Below are 22,303 nucleotides of genomic sequence, written 5' to 3' on the forward strand. Positions count from 1 at the left end.
AAAATTAATTAAAAGAACAGTATTTGCAGTCAGTCTGTGGTGTCACAAGAAAGCCCAAAGTAAAGACAGGGAAACTCAGTCCAGAATAAAATGCTAATTGTGTTACAGCTAAATTCGCCTTTATTGCAGGATCTGTTATGGTAAGATTTCAAGTCAGGAAAATCGATGTTCTGGATACATTCCTAGTGATCGCAGAGGCATGCAGCCATCTGGCTGGGGGAGCAGCCAACGTGCGTGTTCTCTCTGGACTCAGACCAGAGAACCGGACCAGGGGCACGCTTAGCCAGGGATCACACAGGACAGGTGCTCTGTCAGCCCGACAGTAACTTGATCGCGAGCCTGAGCAAATCATCTGAAACCACCCTCCAGCTCTCTGAGCCGTAAATCCCCTCCATGGTCTCGACAGAGCCCTGCCTGATGGACAAGGAATGAGCTCGGATAGAGCTCCCAAAACTCTAGCTCACGGGGCAGCAGTGGCCACTGGCAAACTCTGACCAGTCCATAAATGATACTTACCATCAAGAAGCCTCTTCTTTATGACAACTGCTAACTGCTTTTGTGCACACACACCCATCCCCAGGCACGGCCTGCTGATCTATCTGGACGCCCTCCGCCTTTTTAAGAGACATTCTAATTTGAAATACCCTTCCCCACTTCTCCATGTGATTGACTGGGACTGGAAATCACACTCAGTTGCAATGCAGCCCTTTCAGGAACCCCTCTCTGAGACCATACCTCTCACTGGCACCTGACCATGACCTCTGCTGACCTCTGCGTGGTCAGGTCCCATGCCTTACCAGACCCTGTATGTCCAACACTGAGACAGTGAACAGCACGCAGTGGCACAAAATGGATGTCTAGGAAAGAGGGGGACAGAGGTGAGTTTGTGTACCCTGGAGGGTAATGGGCAACCTGACCCCGAGGAGCAGAGCAGGACAGAGGGTAGAAGCAGAGGGTCGGGGCTGAAATCCCAGAGTGTTCTAATTCTGGGGGATTCACTTAACTTTCTGATACTCAATTTCTCCCCCTGAAAGTCAGGACAGTGACAATATCGGCCCCCTAGGGTTGCTGGGGGGATTCAGTGAGATCACCCATAAGCAGCACTTAGCACTGTCTCTAGAACATGACAGGAACTCAACAGTGTCACCGATTATCATATTTTCTCCCAACCCTATACTCTTAGAATGACTGATGTGATGATTAATACAATAATAACCTCTATGGCATGAAAAATAAGAATCTCATGGGAACAGTAATAAAGTTGATAAAACAACAGTACCTAGGAGGAATATTGTTTTGATTTCATATTTTCCTTCTTCATTACCTTTTCTCTAAACATCCTCTTTTCAAAAAAAAAAAAGAAAGAAAGAAAGGGAGGCGTGTTCTACTACCTCCAAATTCACTACTACTGTAACACAGTACTAATACAATGTTCAGATCACATGCTTCATTTTAGGAGCGGGGAGGACCCAAGAAAATTAACTCTTTAATTCTCTCAACATTTAATATGCTAAGAATAGTAAACCACCCCAACAAAGTGTCCCTCAACAAAGACATCTCTAAACAGCAGCCGTATCTTTTTAATATGGCAGTACCCGATTTAATTTAGACTGTCTTTGGAGGCAGTGTTCACGCAGTCTTTGGGGTTCAGAAATCACTGCTGATGGCAATCCCTCTCAAAACAGAAGCAAATCCATAAACGACTCTGAAACATGTAAAAGATTCCTGAAGAGGAGGCACTTCCCTCCTCTTAAAAGGCTGATTAGTTTTGGAAGTTTTGAGAAATCCTCAGAAACAATGCCTTTTCCTTTTTCAGCATCCTCTCGAGATCTGCCTGAGATATCTTGCAAACAAATGATCTAAACTGTAGATAACTGAAAAGAATGACTATGTCAAGCAAATTCAAAATTATACCTGATTTTTTTCCATATGACCATATTTTCTTCTAGAAAATCAAAAGCCAGTTTTTTCCAGTCATTCCTCAAACATGCAATGAATTTCTCCATATATAGTCAGATTCCATATGTACCAGAGTCAACAACTACATCAACCAAAATCCCATCTCAGCTCCTCATGACCACGGCCAGGTATTTTATTTTATTCTCCTAAAAATCCCAGTTTGGTACAGACTTCTGTTTACAGAAGGTACCCAACAGTGATTGATGACAGCATCCAGCTCATAAACGTATGGTACATTTGTCTGCCTAATCTGGTAACAACCTAATTTTGAATCAATGCAACCCCATCCCCTTAACCCTCATACCTGCCTATGGCCTTGCCAATCATTCCAGAACTCTACTCAAAATCTATATGGGAAGAAAGCACTGTACAGAAGACAGTAATTACACAGTACTTATTTGTGCTTCTCTCCTACATGTCCTTTGTGTGTCAGCCCCCAATTAAGTCACATATGCACAGCACAGACCAGAAGTCTCCATGTCCTACTTTCTGTCCTCTCATCAACACTAAGGAAGAGGATTCTCATGGCAGCTGTGCTAAAAGATGTTCATCAACGTGGCATCTCAAGGCCTAGCTTAAAAATCCCTTCTCAAGTCATGTCTTAGAAGGAAAGTTGCCACAAAGAGTCTGGCAAAAGAATTCCAGAACATTCGCCCCAGGAAGAAAGCCACCAACCTGATTGGCTCCTTCCCTCCAGAAGCACCTGACTTACAGCTGTGGCTGCATAGCACTGTGAGTACACTAAATGCCAGGGAACTGTTCACTGTAAAATGGTTCATTTCAAGCTTCATTCTAGATGCAAATGGGAACTGTTGTGCATGGTGTCCAGATATTACTGATGTGGCCACACTGAGACACAGGATTTGTTTCCATCACAGTAAGTTTATTGCAGTGGTGACAAGGAGACCTGTAACATGTTTTGCTAGGCTCGTGAGTGAAAATTGGATGTCACAAAGCTTTTCAATATTAGAAATGATGAAGGAACAATATATTTTAGATCATCTGCCAAAATATCAATGTACTTCCTACAATTTAACTTCCAGGGCCCTAACGTAAATTGCTTGAAGAAACTGGAACCCAAAGATTACAGGTGGGGAATTTCTGAAGCATCTCCTATTCAAGTAGAGATCAAAGAATCCCAACTAAACACAATTGTGGACTTACTAATATGACAACTGTGGTCTGAGCAAAAGTTCTTTTTAAAAGGACTATCTTGAAGATTATGACTCAAACATTGAGGAACTAAGGTGATTGGCAGTGGAGGGAATCATAACGTGAATTCTTTAAATAAAATTTTGACTTTAATTTTGCCTATGTTACTCATTAAAAAAAAACAAAAAACTTTACATTAAAAGAAAACGTTTGGGCTTCCCTGGTGGCGCAGTGGTTGAGAATCTACCTGCCAGGGGACACGGGTTCCAGCCCTGGTCCGGGAAGATGCCACATGCCGTGGAGCAACTAGGTCCGTGAGCCACAATTACTGAGCCTGCGCGTCTGGAGCCTGTGCTCCGCAACAAGAGAGACCGCGATAGTGAGAGGCCCGCGCACCGTGATAAAGAGTGGCCCCCACTTGCCACAACTAGAGAAAGCCCTCACACAGAAATGAAAACCCAACACAGCCAAAAATAAATAATTTTTTTTTTTTTAAAAAAAGGTTAATTTCGGGCTTCCCTGGTGGCGCAGTGGTTGAGAGTCCACCTGCCGATGCAGGGGACACGGGTTCGTGCCCCGGTCTGGGAAGATCCCACATGCCGCGGAGCGTCTGGTCTCGTGAGCCATGGCCGCTGAGCCTGTGCGTCCGGAGCCTGTGCTCCGCAACGGGAGAGGCCACGACAGTGAGAGGCCCGCGTACCGCAAAAAAAATAAAAATAAAAATAAAAAGGTTAATTTCATGTATGTGAATTTCACCTGGATAAAAAGGAGGAAGAGGAGGAAGAAAGCAGCAGGGCTGGACTCGTTAAGCCACCCCACCCAAAAAGCAGAAAGGCAGGCACAAAACAGGGAACCCTCAAAGAGCAGTCTTGATACAACTTAACACAACAACTTACACAACTTAACACAACTTCCCTTCCTCCTTGCCCTTCTCCTAAGCACCCTTGTGCACAGATTTGCAAAAGCGAAGGAAACAGCTGGGACAGCCCGGGTGCCTAGGACTGCCAGTCCAGGGCAGGAAGTTCCTTCCTGAGGCAGTAAAACAGGCTCCAGGCTCGCAATGGCCATGCAAACCCACCTCAGTAATTCACCAGGACCCGAACGCCTCTCCCCTGCTCCCATGCTCCCACTCCCACTTTCTTTCTCCTTCAGTATTCCTTGCCATCTGTAAACCGACAGCTAAAGAGAAAGAAGTTTACTGATGGTTTTTCGCTAATTTACTCTTTAAGAAACAAGGCATCACTATTTGCAGCTAAGAGATTAGGTCGAGGAAGGAAAAATGAGAAAATGTTTTCTTGCATTCTGCGCCAAAAATAAAAATAACTGAAAATGTTTTCTCCTTGCTCTCCATGAATAAGTCAGGCCCGCTGGCAGTGGTGTCTGGGAGTTGTTACCACAGAGTATAGCACACACGAACCATCGCTGCGTTCGTTCCGGCCAGCAACTCTTCTACGGTCTCCCCTGAACTCAAACCAGCAAGAAACCTGGAAGGAGCTTCTGGAAAGCAACAGCACTTGGAAGAAGGCAAAACAGCTGGGACACACCATGGGAAACACCTTCTTTCCTGCATTGCCACCATCAGACCTTCACTCTCCTTACCATTTATACTTTCCCACTGCTTAAGGCCAATGTCAAGGAAGGGTAGAGGGCTAGTTAGAAAGAAAGAGCTATGACATGGAACAGAATAAAGAAAAATGAGTGAAAAGAAAGGAAGATAGCCTAAGAGACCTCTGGGACAACATTAAACACAACAACATTCGCATTATAGGGGTCCCAGAAGGAAGAGAGAGAAAGGACCAGAGAAAATATTTGAAGAGATTACAGTCGAAAACTTCCCTAACATGGGAAAGGAAATAGCCACCCAAGTTCAGGAAGGGCACAGAGTCTCAGGCAGGATAAACCCAAGGAGAAACATGCCGAGACACATGGTACTCAAATTGGCAAAAATTAAAGACAAAGAAACATTATTGAAAGCAACAAGGGAAAAACAACAAATAACATACAAGGGAACTCCCATAAGGTTAACAGCTGTGATTTCTCAGCAGAAACTCTACAAGCCAGAAGGGAGTGGCATGACATACTTAAAGTGATGAAAGGGAAGAACCTACAACCAAGATTACTCTACCCAGCAAGGATCTCATTCAGATTCGATAGAGAAATCAAAAGCTTTACAGACAAGCAAAAGCTAAGAGAATTCAGCACCACCAAACCAGCTCTACAACAAATGCTAAAGGAACTTCTCTAAGTGGGAAACACAAGAGAAGAAAAGGACCTACAAAAACAATCCCAAAACAATTAAGAAAATGGTTAACAGGAACATGCATCCAATAATGACCTTGAATGTAAATGGATTAAATGCCCCAGCCAAAAGACACAGACGGGCTGAATGGATATAAAAACAAGAAGCGTATATATGCCGTCTACAATAGACCCACTTCAGACCTAGGGACACATACAGACTGAAAGTGAGGGGATGGAAAAAGATATTCCATGAAAATGGAAATCAAAAGAAAGCTGGAGTTGCAATACTATCAGGTAAAATAGACTTTAAAATAAAGAATGTTACAAGAGACAAGGAAGGGGACTTCCCTGGTGGCGCAGTGGTTAAGAATCTGCCTGCCAATGCAGGGGATACGGGTTTGAGCCCTGGTTCGGGAAGATCCCACATGCCGCGGAGCAACTAAGCCCGTGTGCCACAACTACTGAACCTGAGCTCTTAAGCCCACCAGCCACAACTACTGAGCCCACGTGCCACAACTACTGAAGCCCATATGCCTAGAGCCCATGCTCCGCAACGAGAAGCCACTGCAGTGAGAAACCCACACACCGCAACAAAGAATAGCCCCCGCTTGCCGCAACTAGAGAAAGCCCATGCACAGCAACGAAGACCCAACACAGCCAAAAATAAATAAATAAATAAATTTATTAAAAAGAGAGACAAGGAAGGACACTACATAATGATCAAGGGATCAATCCAGAAAGATATAACAATTATAAATATATATGCACCCAACATAGGAGGACCTCAATACATAAGGCAACTGCTAACAGATGTAAGAGAGGAAATCACAACAATAGTGGGGGACTTGAACACCTCACTTACACCAATGGACAGATCATCCAAACAGAAAATTAATAAGGAAACACAAGCTTTAAATGACACAGTAGACCAGATAGATTTAATTGATATTTACAGGACATTCCATCCAAAGATAGCGGATTACACTTCCTTCTCAAGTGCACACAGAACATTCTCCAGGATAGATCACATCTTGGGTCACAAATCAAGCCTTGGTAAATTTAAGAAAACTGAAATCATTTCAAACATCTTTTCTGACCACAACACTATGCAATTAGAAATCAGTTACAGGGGAAAACACGTAAAAAACACAAACACATGGAGGCTAAACTATATGTTACTAAATAACCAAGAGATCACTGAAGAAATCAAAGAGGAAAGCAAAAAACACCTAGAGATAAATTACAACAAAAACACCATGATCCAAAACCTATGGGATGCAGCAAAAGCGGTGCTAAGAGGGAACTTTATGGCAATAAAGCCTACCTCAAGAAACAAGAAAAATCTCAAATACACAATCTAACCTTACATCTAAAGGAACTAGAGAAAGAAGAACAAACAAAACCCAAAGTTAGTAGATGGAAAGAAATCATAAAGATCAGAGCAGAAATAAATGAAATAGAAACAAAGAAAAAATAGCAAAGATCAGAAAAACTAAAAGCTGGTTCTTTGAGAAGATAAACAAAATGGATAAACCATTAGCCAGACTCATCAAGAAAAAGAGAGGACTCAACTCAATAAAATTAGAAATGAAAAAGGAGAAGTTACAACAGACACTGCAGAAGTACAAAGCATCCTAAGAGACTACTACAAGCAACTCTATGCCCAGTAAAATGGACAAACTGGAAGCAATGGACAAATTCTTAGAAAGGTATAACCTTCCTAGACTGAACCAGGAAGAAATAGAAAATATGAACAGAGTAATAAAATTGAAACTGTGATTAAAAAGTAAGTCACAAGTAATAAAATTGAAACTGTGATTAAAAATCTTCCAACAAACAAAAGTCCAGGACCAGATGGCTTCACAGGTGAATTCTATCAAACATTTAGAGAAGAGCTAACACCCATCCTTCTTAAACTCTTCCAAAAAATTGCAGAGGAAGGAACATTCCCAAACTCATTCTGAGGCCACCATCACCCTGATACCAAAACCAGACAAAGATACTACAAAAAAAGAAAATTACAGACAAATTATCACTGATGAATACAGATGCAAAAATCCTCAACCAAATACTAGCAAACAGAATCCAACAACACATTAAAAAGATCATACACCACAATCAAGTGGGATTTATCCCAGGGATGCAAGGATTCTTCAATATACACAAATCAATCAATGTGATACACCATATTAACAAACTGAAGAAAAACCATGTGATCATCTCAATAGATGCAGAAAAAGCTTTTGACAAAATTCAACACCCATTTATGATAAAAACTCTCCAGAAAGTGAGCATAGAGGGAAACTACCTCAACATAATAAAGGCCATATACGACAAACCCACAGCAAACATCATTCTCAATGGTAAAAAACTGAATGCATTTCCTCTAAGATCAGGAACAAGACAAGGATGTCCACTCTCACCACTATTATTCAACACAGTTTTGCAAGTCCTAGCCATGGCAATCAAAGAAGAAAAAGAAATAAAAGGAATACAAATTGGAAAAGAAGTAAAACTATCACTGTTTGCAGATGACATGAAACTATACATAGAGAATCCTAAAGATGCCACCAGACAACTACTAGAGCTAATCAATGAATTTGGTAAAGTAGCAGGATACAAAATTAATGCACAGAAATCTCTTGCATTACTATACACTAATGATGAAAAATCTGAAAGAGAAATTAAGGAAACACTCCCATTTACCATTGCAACAAAAAGAATAAAATACCAAGAATAAACCTACCTAGGGAGACAAAAGACCTGTATGCAGAAAACTATAACACACTGATGAAATAAAGATGATACAAACAGATGGAGAGATACACCATGTTCTTGGATTGGAAGAATCAATATTGTGAAAATGACTATACTACCCAAAGCAATCTACAGATAAATTACCAATGGCATTTTTCACAGAGCTAGAACAAAAAAATCTTAAAATTTGTATGGAGACACAAAAGACCCCGAATAGCCAAAGCAGTCTTGAGGGAAAAAAACGGAGCTGGAGGAATCAGACTCCCTGACTTCACACTATACTACAAAGCTACAGTAATCAACACAATATGGTGCTGGCACAAAAACAGAAATATAGATCAATGGAAGAGGATAGAAAGCCCAGAGATAAACCCACGCACCTATGTTCAACTAATCTATGACAAAGGAGGCAAGGATATTCAGTGGAGAAAAGACAGTCTCTTCAATAAGTGGTGCTGGGAAAACTGGACAGCTACATGTAAAAGAATGAAATTAGAACACTCCCTAACACCATAAACAAATAAACTCCAGATGGATTAGAGACCTAAATGTAAGACTGGACACTATAAAACTCTTAGAGGAAAACTAAGGAAGAACACTCTTTGACATAAATCGCAGCAAGGTCTTTTTTGATCCACTTCCTAGAGTAATGGAAATAAAACCAAAAATAAACAAATGGGACCTAATGAAACTTAAAAGCTTTTGCAAAGCAAAGGAAACTACCAACAAGATGAAAAGAAAACCCTCAGAATGGGAGAAAATATTTGCAAACGAATCAATGGACAAAGGATTAATCTCCACAATATATAAACAGCTCATGCAGCTCAATATTAAAAGGACAAACAATCCAATCCAAAAATGGGCAGAAGACCTAAATAGATATTTCTCCAAAAGACATACAGATGGCCAAGAAGCACATGAAAAGCTGCTCAACATCACTAATTATTAGAGAAATGCAAATCAAAACTACAATGATGTATCACCTCACACTAGTTAGAATGGGCATCATCAGAAAATCTACAAACAACAAATGTTGGAGAGGGTGTGGAGAAAAGGGAACCCTCTTGCACTGTTGGTGGGGAATCTAAATTGATACAGACACTATGGAGAAGAGTATGGAGGTTTATTAAAAAACTAAAACTACAATTACCATATGATCCAGCAATCCCACTACTGGGCATATACCCCGAGAAAACCATAATTCAAAATGACACATGCACCCCAATGTTCACTGAAGCACTATTTACAATAGCCAGGTCATGGAAGCAACCTAAATGCCCATCGACAGATGAATGGATAAAGAAGATGTGGTACATATATACAATGGAATATTACTCAGCCATAAAAAGGAACAAAATTGGGTCATTTGTTGAGACGTGGATGGATCTAGAGACTGTCATACAGAGTGAAGTAACTCAGAAAAAAACAATATCGTATATTAACGCATATATGTGGAACCTAGAAAAATGGTACAGATGAACCAGTCTGCAGGCCAGAAATAGAGACACAGATGTAGAGAACAAACCTATGGACACCAAGGGGGGAAAGTGGACAATGGGGGCGGGGGGTAGGCGGGTATGGTGTGATGAATTGGGAGATTGGGATTGACATGTACACACTAATATGTATAAAATGGATAACAAATAAGAACCTGCTGTATAAAAAAAATTCAAAAATTCCCAAAAAAAGAAAAGAAAAAGGAAAGAAAAAAAGAGCTATGAGACAGGAGGGAGGGGAGTGCCCACTGCCTCAAGGAGAGTGACTGTGATGTCAGGTGGTGCCAACTTCCACCTTTCACTCACCTTCATCCTGATAAGCTGCCCGTCGCCCACTCCTCCCCCATCTCTGTAAGAGTCAGGAGGATGTACACAGAGGGCAGGGATTGATGTGGCAGAAAAATCCCATGGGAAAATTATACGTGCTTCTCTTAAAGTACACACTTTGAGGGCTTCCCTGGTGGCGCAGTGGTTGAGAGTCCGCCTGCCGATGCAGGGGACACGGGTTCGTGCCCCGGTCTGGGAAGATCCCACGTGCCGCGGAACGGCTGGGCCCGTGAGCCATGGCCACTGAGCCTGCGCGTCCGGAGCCTGTGCTCCACAACGGGAGAGGCCACAACAGTGAGAGGCCCGCATACCACACACACACACACAAAAGTACACACTTTGAGATAAAAAACATCACAAGCAACCTAAAAAACACCACTCTGCCAAGGAATCAATTAAGAAACACTAGAATTTTTTGAGTTCTTGAAAAATACCCAATCCGCTTTGAATCCCTTCTACCTGCTCGGCCCTGTGCCAGGCACCGTCCAGGGCGCGGTGTGCCGTCACATGAGACATGAGAACTCAGAGAAGTGAGGGTACAACCGCAGAGCAAACTGCCACACCTTTCACGGAGAGGGTCTTGGTGGTTCAAGAAAGACACGTCATCGTACCTATGCTGTGACTGTCTGAGATGTCTGTCAATCACTCTGGGTTCTACAGGCCATGCCGACTCGAGGCACTAAACGGGGATCCGAGGGTCAGCTTCACGAGTGCCAGAGCAGGTTTGTGGAAGGCAGGCCAAAATGAGGCCTCCACAGCCCTCCCCACTGAAGTGAAGGTAGCCGGCCCCCAGAGGACAGTAAACCTGACAGCAACCTGACACCTGGTTTTGCAATCAGAGCAGGTGAACCAGGGGAACAGAGACCGGGCTGGGCCTGCCCCAAGCAGAGCCTGAAACACAAACAACTCTCCTCTCCAGCCCCGAAGGGCCTCGGCTGCAGCAGACAAGAGAGGGCAAGAGATGAGACCAGCACTACTGGTCCCCTGCGTTTTAAAAAACAAAAAAAGCTCCCTGATGGATGGATGGTCAGATCCTTAATCAAAACAGACTCCCATAGAGAGAAGCAAGTTGGTGGGTGAAGGGAGAAATCAACCAGAAATGCTCACTCCCATGTCAGCCATCCCCACCCTCACTTCCTCCAGACACGGTGGGGGGGGCGGGGGGTAACTGCTTTCCTCGACACAGTCTCTCACCTAATGCTCAGAACAACCCTGTGAAGTACACCCTATACGTGTTCTAGGTGTTCAGATGAAGGAAATGAGTAAGAACTAAAATAGGTGAGGTTTCCTGGAGGATGAGACGAGCAGGTGGCAGAGGACGACACTAAATGTCTGTTAACAAATTAAAAAATATTTTCTCTAGGAAATTCTAAACTTGTGCAGGGATGGACTTGAGAGTTTATTCTAGAGTTTAAAGAAGAGGCACCTAATATTCAAAACAATTTGAACACTCCAAAGGCCTTTCAAGTCTTTGAATTCTGTTACGCAGGGAGTTTCTTTCATCCACTGCATGATGAAGGTTTTGATGTTTCTATGAAACAAAGCCCAAGAGAGTTCAAAGAGGACTCTCCACAAAAACAAAAGCCGAGCAGCGTCAGTATTAATAAAGCCAAACCAGAAAGATATTTAATAACCTTTGCAAAATTAAAAACAATGACTAATTCAATCTAAGCAACTAGGTCATGCTCAAATTCCAGGAACTCTAAAACTGAGATAGAACAAGGCAAGAATTTTGCTTTGCTTCAGTGGTCAAAGTGAAGGGCCCATTCAAGGGCAAGGCCAGTAATACAGTGACGAGGAGAACACCAGAGGGACAAGTGTGGGGGAGGGAAGCTGGGACACAGGACAAAGCGAGATGACTGCAAGAGTACCACCTGGGAATCTGACAGAGTGTGTGACTACCAAAGGAAACAAGAAAGAGATTTCTCACAAAGACCAGTCATCCAGCAGACAGTTGAGAGGCTCTTACAGAAGCCACAAAGCCTCAGGCATGTTTCCTGCGTGGAGGAAGCAAGTGAACAAGCTAATCAAAGAGATATTATGACCTACACAAACAGCTACAGAACAAGGCAAAATTCACTGAGGGCTTCAGAGGGGTACAGAGTGTGTAAGAAATTAAACAAGGACAAAAGGCACTTGACTAGGGAGAAGCGGCAGGGTGCTGAGCAACTGAGTGAATGAAAGGGATCAAATATATAAAAGATCATCTACCAATTCTCTGCCTACTGCTCTGGGTTGCTTTCTAATTATTCTTAAGAGTGACCTTGAATAATTTGGAGAGTAGGATATTTCATGAAAAATCACACGCGGTCCAAGTTCAACTCACCAAGATGCACTCTTCCAATTTAAAAACACACAGCATCCTTTCAAATACTGAAATAGCAGAGCACTAGAATCTCGCTGTGGACCTCCGTCCTCACCTCCACATCTTACATCCGTAGGCCACACATTAGCCAACCTCAGGAGCAGTCAGCTCTCCTGGTTTAGATGTCATGTTGGTGGAAAAGAACGAGAGCGTAGATAAATATCCCGCAAGAAGAAACTTACTCAAGGCCAAGAACATTCCAGAGTTCCCTCGTTAAGGAGGAGGCAACCTGGCGGTCAGGTGCTGGCAGTAAAGTTGCAGAAAGTAATAAAGACTCACACCTGACATGTAGGCTGCATCATGGGCCGCCTTTGAGTTTCCGAAAGCCTCTCTTATCACCCAACCCATTTATCTCAAATGAAACAAACAGGTGACCTCTCTGACACAGTGCTTAGATCTTTTTTACAAGAACTTTTCGAAACAAGTGGCCTGGTGACTAAGGATTTTCCAAAACATTGCATTTCTTTTGTAAATCAAAATAAGAAAAGAGAAATCTAGCGTTATACTTCCCTAGGCCAACTACCTCAGTGCAGCTCAGGCCAGAAAATTCAATGTCCCATCCACAGACACAGGGCCAAAATGGGACACACACACACACACACACACACACACACTTTTTAAGATAATAATGCAACTTTGTTTCTTCCATATAAAATCAAAGGAGACACTTTAATTTCCTATTTAATCTTAATGTCTTGAAGCTGAAACAAATTTAAGGTTTCTGCTGAGTTACAATATATTTTAATAATCCAGGGACTCATTGAGCATATTTTTAAATGTATGCCCTCACTAACTGAACACCGAACGTTATATGTTTGTTCCTACATCACCTTCTAGCTTTTCATTATTTTAGCTCTTCTCAGATCTTTCAGAATTGTGACAAATACTAACAAATGATGGCTATCACAGAAAATTATGAAAGAGGAAAATGTGGTTTTTTCTTTGTCTTCTTAATGTAATAAATGTACTATAATCATCTTTTCCCGCTACTCTGTACCCTCTGCTGCTTTTGACAGAAATCAATCCTGAACGAAGCAAAAAAGATAATTTCTTTCTCTGACCATGAACAAGACAGAAACCTACAGTCCATATTATAAAAACAGCTGATGAGTTATTCCTACTCACTACATAAGATAATTTGACAATTTTCAATCATTTAATTGCTTTTTACGTTGAGAAAGCCACGTCTTCCCTATAGCCTGGATCGCAAACCAGGTGACCTCCTTGAAAGACAAAAAGGCAAAACAATAACAAGAGAATGGGGTTGTCTCTGCATCTGGAGACAGCTTGTTTGTGGAATTTATGACTGTTGAAAAATAAAGAGCTGAGATTAGAAAAAAAAAAATCAGCCTCATTGTTTACTCTTCAAAGTTCTTCGAATTCCTCTGCACAGATCCTTACTTGTTCAATAACCTATGTGTTCCCCTTTGTTGTTAATAACACCAGTTTTATTAATGCTCCATCTTTGTGTTAAGAACTGGCTTTAAGTAGCTCCTTCAATAATATGCTCTGTGAATATGTAATTCTCAACCACTTTCTTCAATTTAGTGGCACAATAGAGAAGAATTTTGCTTTCATGAATAAAGACAATGGCAAATATAAAACAAACTGAAAGGGCTACCAAGTCACGAACTGTGACGAGACACCAGATAATCATACAGAATGGACAGCTTAATTGACTGGTAACTGGATATGGTGGCTTTTTTCAGCTGATGAATTAAACTCAGCCCAGATCTAGGGCAACGGGGAGATGTTACCTTCGGAAATATTGGTGTCCAATTCCTTCCCGATACTATTACGAGCAGCATTCAGACCAGGACAAAGATGACAGTGGCATACAGTCTTCCGTTTCATCACCCCCCTCAATGTACCCAGAGGTGGGGGACCGAGGGGAGAAACTGGCAGTGATGCTATTATTGGGTTTGTCCTTAGGACACTTGGAATGTTAACTAAGCCTGCTTCACAAAAATCAGAGCTGTTTAGAGAAGAGTTCCAAAGGGTGAAGAAATGGACCCGTTCCCAAATAGACACTTAGATACCAATTAACCAGGCTTGAAAAATCCTACCAGTCCTGGAATTCTCCCACTCACCTGAAACAGTTTAAAAATAAAAAAAAAAAAAGTCTGCTGGAAAACACTCCCCAAAAGAGGAAAAAAAACCAACAAAAACCCAAGAACTCGCGTCAGTTTCTTGTCCCTTCCATCTCTTACAAAGCACCTCCATAAAGCTCCACTCTCTAACACTTAACCAAAACCCGGGCCTTAAGATGTTGGTAAAGCACAAAATTACCCAGGAATACCCAAAAAACTCCCCTTAGAGATTTCAGTAATCGCTCTTTCATACCCTAGAGTGCAGTGGGTGAAACAGTGATCCCAGGATTGAGTCATGCCTTACAGACTGACATTTTTGTCTTTACTAATCCATCATTCACCCCGATTACGAAACATTCTTCTCTGGAATTTCTTAAGAAAAAGGAGCAATAATTTCTGCATTATGGTCACACTCTGAACTTAAACAAAAGAATATGAGACTAGACATCTCAAACTCAGAGCACCCCTTCGACATGTGTCTAATAAGCATTATAGCCCAGGGCTCGGCATCAGACACCACTCATCTTCTGTTCAACCATCTGAAATTTCCTTCCAGGAAAGGCGGGCTGAATTGGGAAGAGGGAAAAGGAGATACGAAATGTTTTGACTGGAACCCACCTTGGAAGTTTGAGTCTTTCTATTAGAAGAGTATGATACATGATACTGGGGACTGTATTCACATAGCTAACGTACTTACTGCCTTTTGCTTGTCCCCAAATCCTCCTCTATTTTCCTTGAAAAGCTTTCCTGGGGAGCCAGTGAGGTTAAGCAAACAGTCTGCCAAAGGAGAAACAAATATCTTCCCAAAATGCATCTTAAAACATACCGCAAGGGAGACACATCCCTCTCCCCTCTTACCTGGGAAAGCGTGTGGATTCGGTGACCCTCTCTTAAGGCACTTAGAACAAAGAATGTGCACAGTGTAGTGCAGTCCAGGCCATTCCTGAAGTAGGACATTCAGTTCCTCTACTAAGGGGGTTATGGCTTGCCATGCCGTCCATATGTTCGGTAAGGATGCGTGGCTGGCAATGGACAGGGTGTCCGGCTGCAGGACCCCCTTGGCAGGTCTGTAACTCACCACCACAGGGACTTTCCCTCTGTATGCAAAGATCTGAAGTTTGCCATCCGACCTGTGCACCACATGGCTGTTGATCTGGACGCTGTAGCGTGCAAACAAGCTGGGTGGAAAGGTGAAGGGAAAACTATATTCAATCTGCAACTGCTCAGCCACAAAGGACTGCCCGGCCAGGTTGGTCCCGTTAATCCAGGCCTCCGCGTGGGGCACCTCGTTCTGCACATAGCACGGGAACTTGTACCAGGCCGTGGACCCATTCAGAGGCTTGCCCTTGGCTTTGTTGAGGCAGTAACAGAGTCCCATCTTCTCCAGCAGCTCCAGCAGGAGCTGCAGGTCCTGCTGAGCCTGGATGTGAGGCTTCAGCAGCAGCCGGATGACGTGGGCCGGCAGGAGCCCATGCAGCAGAAAGCCTTCCACATAATGATGGAGCTGGGTGGCCCGGAGCGCATCCTGGCTTGGGGCGGGCGGCGCCATCAGCGGGGAGCTTCCACCCCGGCTCTCAGCCTCGCCCTCGCCGCTGGTCCCCAGGAGCAGTTTATGCAGCAGCAAGGAAGGATCCCTCTGGAAGAAGACGTTGAGGATGTCGATGAGGCGGGAGAGGTTGTGGAAGACGTGCTCCTTGAGGGCCGGGCTGTCCTCAAAGTAGAGCAGCTTGCCGCTCTCGTGCAGGTAGGAGAGGGCGCTCTGCAGCCGGTCCTCGGTCAGGCCGGCCTGCAGGCCCAGGCGAGCCGAGTCCCACCAGCTGAGCCAGAGCCGCTGCGCCTGAGGGGGCTGGAAGTGCAGCTCCTCCAGCACCTGCCAGGACCGAGGCAGTACTCTGTGGAGGTTGGGGAAGATTTCCCGGTGCTCGGCCACTGAGAGCAGTTTGTCCCGCAGGCGCTGTATATGGCGTGGGTCCCTGCAGCTCACGGGCAGCACAGGGGAGAGGATCTGCAGCCGGTGGTTGAGCAGGTACTGAAAGTGGGCCTTGCGCCGCCGAAGGTTCTTGTCGGACACACCGTAGTAGGCTGCATGGGGGCTGGCGGAGCGGAGCTCAAAGTCCCGGGCCAGTGCCTCATCCACCACCTGGGCCAGCCGGCTCAGCCCCTCAGCGTCATGCTTCTCCTGCAGGGCGATCTGGCGGTGGATGTCCAGACACTTCTCCTCCAGCTCCTGCTCCCCGCAGAGGTCGGCGTGCGTGCCCACAACGCACACCACGGCGTGAGGCACCCGGGCCCCTACCCGATGCAGGAAGGAGCCCACGGTGGTGGGAAAGCGGAGCGGCTCATAGGTGGCCAAGTTCACCACCAGCACATAAAGGGCCCCCGGGGAGAGGAAGAAGGGCTGAATCACCTCATAACTGTCATCCCCGGCTAAGTCATACACGATGAACCGCAGGCCCCGGGAGGCATCCGCTGTCCAGCTGGTCACCTCGATGCCCTTGCTCACGGGAGGAGGTGAAGGCGGGTGGCTCTTCTCCTTGTCCCCTCCTCCTTGGTTCCCCTCCACTCTGTCCTCGGTGAGGCAGCGACGGAGCAGGGTCTTTCCTGCAGCTTTATGGCCCATCAGGAGCAGCTTGAGGCGGGGCTGGACCGCCGGCTGGGAATGAGCCAGCTCCTTCTGGTAAGCTGCGATGTAGGGGATCCCCTTCATACAGACCTCGTAGGGGGGCTGGATCAGCGGGTTGTCCCTGATCTTCCACAGGCCCACCCGGGAGAGCCGGCCAAAGTTGTCTGGCAGCACAGCGATCTGGTTCCCCTGCAGGACCAGCTCCTCCAGGCCCGTGAGCTCCACGATGGAGTCAGGCAGGTAGCGGAGCCGGTTATTATCCAGCCACAGGGTGAGAAGACGGCGCAGGCCCGAGATCAGGGACGGCACGGAAGTGAGCTGGTTGCGACTAAGGTAGAGCTCCTCCAGACCAGCCAGGGGCAGCAGCGCGGCAGGGAACTCCTCCAAGAGGTTGGAAGAGAGGTTGAGCATCTTGAGTCGCTGCAGGCGGCTGAACTGGGCGGGTAAAGCCTGCAGCCCGTTGTTGTCCAGCATGAGGCTCTCCAGGCTGGCCAGCTCGCAGAAGCCGCTGGGCAGGGTGCCAAGCTCGGTCCCGCTCAGCCAGAGGATCTTGAGGGCACGCAGGGCACTGATATCCTCAGGTAGGCCCCGCAGCCGGTTGCTGGACACATCGAGCTCCTCCAGGGCCGCCAGCTGCAGCAGCTGCCACGGAAAAGCCGTGAGCTGGTTGTGGTCCACGTCGAGGGTGCGCAGGCGGGAGAGGCAGGAGAGGGAGTCGGGCAGGTGCGCCAGGCGGTTAAAGCTGACGTCCAGCTCCTCCAGGTGGACCAGCGCACCCAGCTGGGCGGGCAGGGCGGGCAGCTGGTTGTGGCTGAGGTTGAGCTTCCTCAGCTCGCGCAGAGCGCTCACCACCTCGGCGCTTAGGACGCTCAGCCGGTTGTGGCTCACGTCCAGCTCGGTTAGGTGATGGCCCAGCTCGGCCACCGCTGGGGGCAGCCGGGCGAAGCGGTTCCGGCGCAGGACCAGGACGCGGAGGCTGCCCAGCGCCGAGCCCAGCCCGTCGGGCACCTCCTCCAGGCCGTTGTTCCCCAGGTTCAGCACCTCAATGTCCCCGATGTTGGCCGGCAGCACAAGCTGGGGCGCGTCGGGAGAGTCGAGCTGGTCGGTCCCCGGGCAGCCCCCGGCCGCGCTGAGGCTGAGCTGCCGCAGGTTGCTCCGCAGCTTCCTGGCGCGCAGGGCGGCGTCCCGCCACAGCCTCACCGTCTTCAGGTTCCCGCTGTCCGTCCCAGCCATGGCGGGGCCGGGCCGACACCCTCGCGCGGGAGCCCGCAGCTACATGCCGCGCTGCGCCCCGGCGGGCGCCAGTCTCCGGGGCCCTTTCGCTCCCGCTCCTCCCTTCCTACCAGCCCTCGGCGACCGGCGGCGGCCGGTCCTAGCGCAGCCAGCGGCCGGGCGCCCGCAGCTGGGGGGCGGCGGCGACGCGAGCAGCTCCGGGGGTCGCCGGGCGCACGGCGCGGGGGGAGGCGGCGGCCGGCGGGGAGCGCAGCTCGCATTCTCCGGGCTCCCGGGCCAGGGGCGCGCCGGGGCAGCAGGGCCGCCGCCCGCCCGCCGCGCCGCGGAGGATGCCTGCCGCTCCTCCTCCCACTCCGCCCGCCTTCGGCGCCTCGGGGCCAACTCCAGCCCCGCTACCCTTGCCGCCGTGGCCCCGCGGCCCGCAGCGTCGTCGCCTCCGCCTGCTCCACGAGGACGGCGGCGCCCGGCTCCGCGGCGGGCATCCTGTGGACGCAGGGCCGGGCCGCCTCCTGCTCTCCGCTTCCCCAGGCTCCGGCGGGAGCACGAACGCCGCGTCCCCGGCACTGGGAGGGTGCGATCGGGAAGCAGCAGCGCCGCCCGGCGGAGCGGCCCCCACGTGACCGCCGGAGCGCCGCGTGTTCCCGGCACCGCCCCGGGGGCGGGGGCCACTGACCCGCCTCGGGTGCGGGCTGGGGGCGCCTCGCCCGGTGCAGGCCGGCGGCGTGGACTGCGCTGGGCTGGAGGCGCGCCTGGGGCCCGTCCCGGGTGCAGAGCGCTTGGGTTCGCCTGCGTCTGGCTCTTTGTTGGCCCTGCGCCTCTAATCATATCTTTCTCTTCCTCCCTCTCGTTTCGGATCCCTGGCCTCCCTTACTGATTCCTCATCCCCCTTCCTCTACATCCTCTACATCCACACCCTAGTGGAACTGGCAGCATGCAGGGCCCTGGGTTTCTTTGTAGGAGCTTAAAAGGAGAGTGTGACTAAACAAAAGGAGAAAAGCAGGCAACCGTTCATGCACTTGGTAAATATTTATTGAGGCCCTATTTTGTGCCAGACCGACAGAGACAGAAGACTCTGAGCAGGCTCCTCACCGGCCTGATTGGGGGGGGGGGGCACGCACCCTTTTATCTGGGGTATCCCATTCATCCTCCCAACAGCCCCGGAAAACAAATACCATAGCCCCAACTCTATGGTACTTGTTATGCTGTAGGTTTAAGAAAATGGCAGCTATTTCAAGCAAAATTTGCAGCCCAATGCTCAACTTGAAGGTTTATTTTATTTATTTGTTTGTTTGTTTACTAGTTGAGGAAGTTTCTTTGAAATCACATCTATACTAAGTAAATAATTTCTTCAGAATTTACCCAAACCTTGAAATCTATCAGGCCTCCGAATATCACCTCCATCATTGCCTCCAGCTTGGTTAATAATGAAGCAAATTGTTTTGAGACACAAAGCCGAATTTAATTGGTTAAATGCACCAGTTAACAGTCGTGGCTCTCCCCTACACATGATGTTGCTGTCATTTGGGGACCCAAATTCAGTGCAGTAGTAATCGTTTGCCTCTTCAAAGAGAGTGACTGAGCACCTCAAGCTGGAAATATGCCCCAGTGATGGTTATCCAGCCTGGGATGGTACATCCTGTAACTGGAGGACGCTCCCGGGGCCAGGTGAATCCCAGATATTCCAAGTACGTTAACAGGGTACAGGTGAGCTGTGTTCACCCTGCAGGGCTTCCTAGAAGATCAAATTGCTCAAGGGTTCCCCAGACCCTCCCGCCCCAAGGAAAATTCTAAATCATCTAGGCTGGCCCTTTTATTCTCAGCGGTGGCAACAGGCCCAGAAGAAGCAACCTCCCAACTGACCAGCCAGGTGAAGAGAAGAACCAGGTGTGCTAACTCCCCTTGTGGGGTTACTCCCCTGAGAGCATCACCTTCAAGGTATTCTTGAGTCAGACGCCACCTCCTCCAGGCTTTAGTTCCTGGGGAAGAAGACTGGAGAAGGCATCAGCTCCCTACCCCACGTAGGGTAAACTGAAGTGGTTTGGGTTTGATGTAAATAACCCAGGCTAAACTGCTCCCTTTCAGAAGCTGTCAGAAGATTATATTTCCATCTCAAATGTATTTTAAAACTCTGCTTTTCCTTTGCCAGGAGATAATCTGTAATTTGCTTTATCTGGATAGGACCAGAGAACACCCCGTTTGGGGCCTCTCACTGGAGCACCGAAGCCTGCTGTGTTTGAGTTTGCTCAGCAGGAACATTCTTTCTGGGCTGTTCAGCCTGCTTGAGCTGTTACAGTCAATATTGTGGGAAGCCTTATTGTAAAGTCTTGTCCAAGAGTTCTTTGAAAGTCAGACTGGGAGAATGCAGTGATAAAATATAACTGGAAAATGATAATGTGTCCAGTATGTTTGTTAAACTCAGGCAAGAAGGATCCTGGCCTCGGCACACAAGCTGGTGCTCCTCTTGCGACACCACACCCCTCGTGGTAAAGTTTCTGATGGGCCAAGGGGTTAATGGATATGCCCCCTCGGCCTTCTGGAACACACTTGGTGTGAAGGACCCTAAATTCCCAGTGCAAACAGCCTGAAGCCTGCTTGGAGAAGGTGGGCAGTATTTCATAGTCATTCAGGAGTTGCTGATGTGGACATCCCTGGGCCTCCAGGGTGTGGCTGGAGCTTGATTGCTCCTGTGAGCCCACAGGCTCCTCACAGAGCCCAGGTTAGGATGAAAGGGGTGTGGGTGAGCCACACTTATTGGCCTGATGTAGCACATTTAAAGATTAGGTGTATGGTAGATGGGCCTCCATTTGTGCTCTTGCCCCAGACCCTGCCAATGTTAAGTGGCCCTGCGTGTGTTGGAGTTTTCCTAAAAGCTAAAAACAATCTCAGTTTGGAGAATAGGGACTCTGATTATTCAAGGTTTTCTTGTCTTACGTATAAAAGATACTGTTGCTTCGAAGTCTTTCTAACACGTTAGACTTCTAAGTTTTTGCCAATTGAATTCCATAAAATGGTATCTCATTTGCATGTCCCTCATCGTTAATGAGGTTGAACATCTCTTTGTATTTTTGTTGGTGCTTATTCTTCTGTAAAAATCTTTGCCCATTTTTCTGTTGCTTTTCTTATTGATTTATGAGAGTTCTTTATGTGTTCTTGTTATTAATCCCTTGCTGTGTTTATGCCAACTTTACTAAGAGTGTCTTTTCATTTTCTTAAAAAAATTTTTTTTTTTGCGGTACGCGGGCCTCTCGCTGCTGTGGCCTCTCCCGTTGCGGAGCACAGGCTCTGGTCGCGCAGGCTCAGCGGCCATGGCTCAGGGGCCCAGCCGCTCCGCGGCATGTAGGATCCTCCCAGACCAGGGCACGAACCCGTGTCCCCTGCATCGGCAGGCGGACTCTCAACCACTGCGCCACCAGGGAAGCCCTAAAAATTTTTTTGATGTAAGAAAGTTCTTAATTTTTTTTAGAAGGCTACCTTTTATTGAGAAAAGAAGGACAATAAAAATACATAAATTTATCTTTCTAAAAAAAAAGAAAGTTCTTAATTTTGATATAATAAAATGTCAGTCTTTTCTTTATTAAAAAATAAAAAAAGGTTTTCTTGTCTTGGATGTTTACCCAATGTCATGGACCCAAGCTATAAACTTTCCAAAACCTTTACGTTTATCCTATTTTTATTATTCTGACACTGTTTTCATTTTAGCTGCTGCCGTATGATTGCAACTGGCTTGCTCCTAGAGTCCAGACCCTCTGCAACGGCAAAAGTCATTTAAAGGAGTGGGAAAGCACATGTATAGAGGCCAGGTCTTGAGCTGGGCCTTAAAAGATGTGGCTAGCTAGAAGGGAGGGTCCTGGACACGTGGGCCAGAGTCTTCCATTAAAATATTTCTCGATAACAGTCTGAATGGCCCAGGTGGCAGGAGTCCTCTGCCCTTGGTAGCAACAAGCTCCAAGTAAGCTTTCCATCCCTGGTTTCTTTTGTTCTGTCTTCAGCACACTAGACTTTCCTCCACCTTGACAGACGTTTTTCTTGCCCCCTAGCTACTGGCTCATTGGTTTACTTC

General features: G+C 46.9%; 1 protein-coding gene and 1 non-coding gene across 9 annotated transcripts in view; one reads left to right on the forward strand and one right to left on the reverse strand.

The window, feature by feature from the left end:
* MFHAS1 (multifunctional ROCO family signaling regulator 1) overlaps positions 1-18,266 on the reverse strand; it is a 115,881-nt gene extending 97,615 nt beyond the window's left edge. For all 8 annotated transcript variants that reach the window (XR_003436257.1, XR_003436260.1, XR_003436258.1 and 5 more), the window contains exon 1: positions 15,246-18,266. Coding sequence is in view for 4 of the 8 variants with exons in the window: in XM_027122741.1 (XP_026978542.1) it covers positions 15,246-18,243 (2,998 nt within the window). In the remaining 4 variants the exon portion in view is untranslated. The remainder of the gene's footprint in view (positions 1-15,245) is intronic.
* LOC113629004 (small nucleolar RNA SNORA1) lies at positions 2,743-2,877 on the forward strand. Its single transcript, XR_003436327.1, has one exon. It is a non-coding gene; the product is annotated as a small nucleolar RNA SNORA1 (small nucleolar RNA).
* Positions 18,267-22,303: the final 4,037 nt, after the last annotated feature.

This window comes from Aethalodelphis obliquidens, unplaced genomic scaffold (genome assembly GCF_003676395.1).
Source record: "Aethalodelphis obliquidens isolate GAN/ISIS:26980383/991018 unplaced genomic scaffold, ASM367639v1 scaffold25, whole genome shotgun sequence".
Taxonomy (NCBI): Eukaryota; Metazoa; Chordata; class Mammalia; order Artiodactyla; family Delphinidae; genus Aethalodelphis; species Aethalodelphis obliquidens.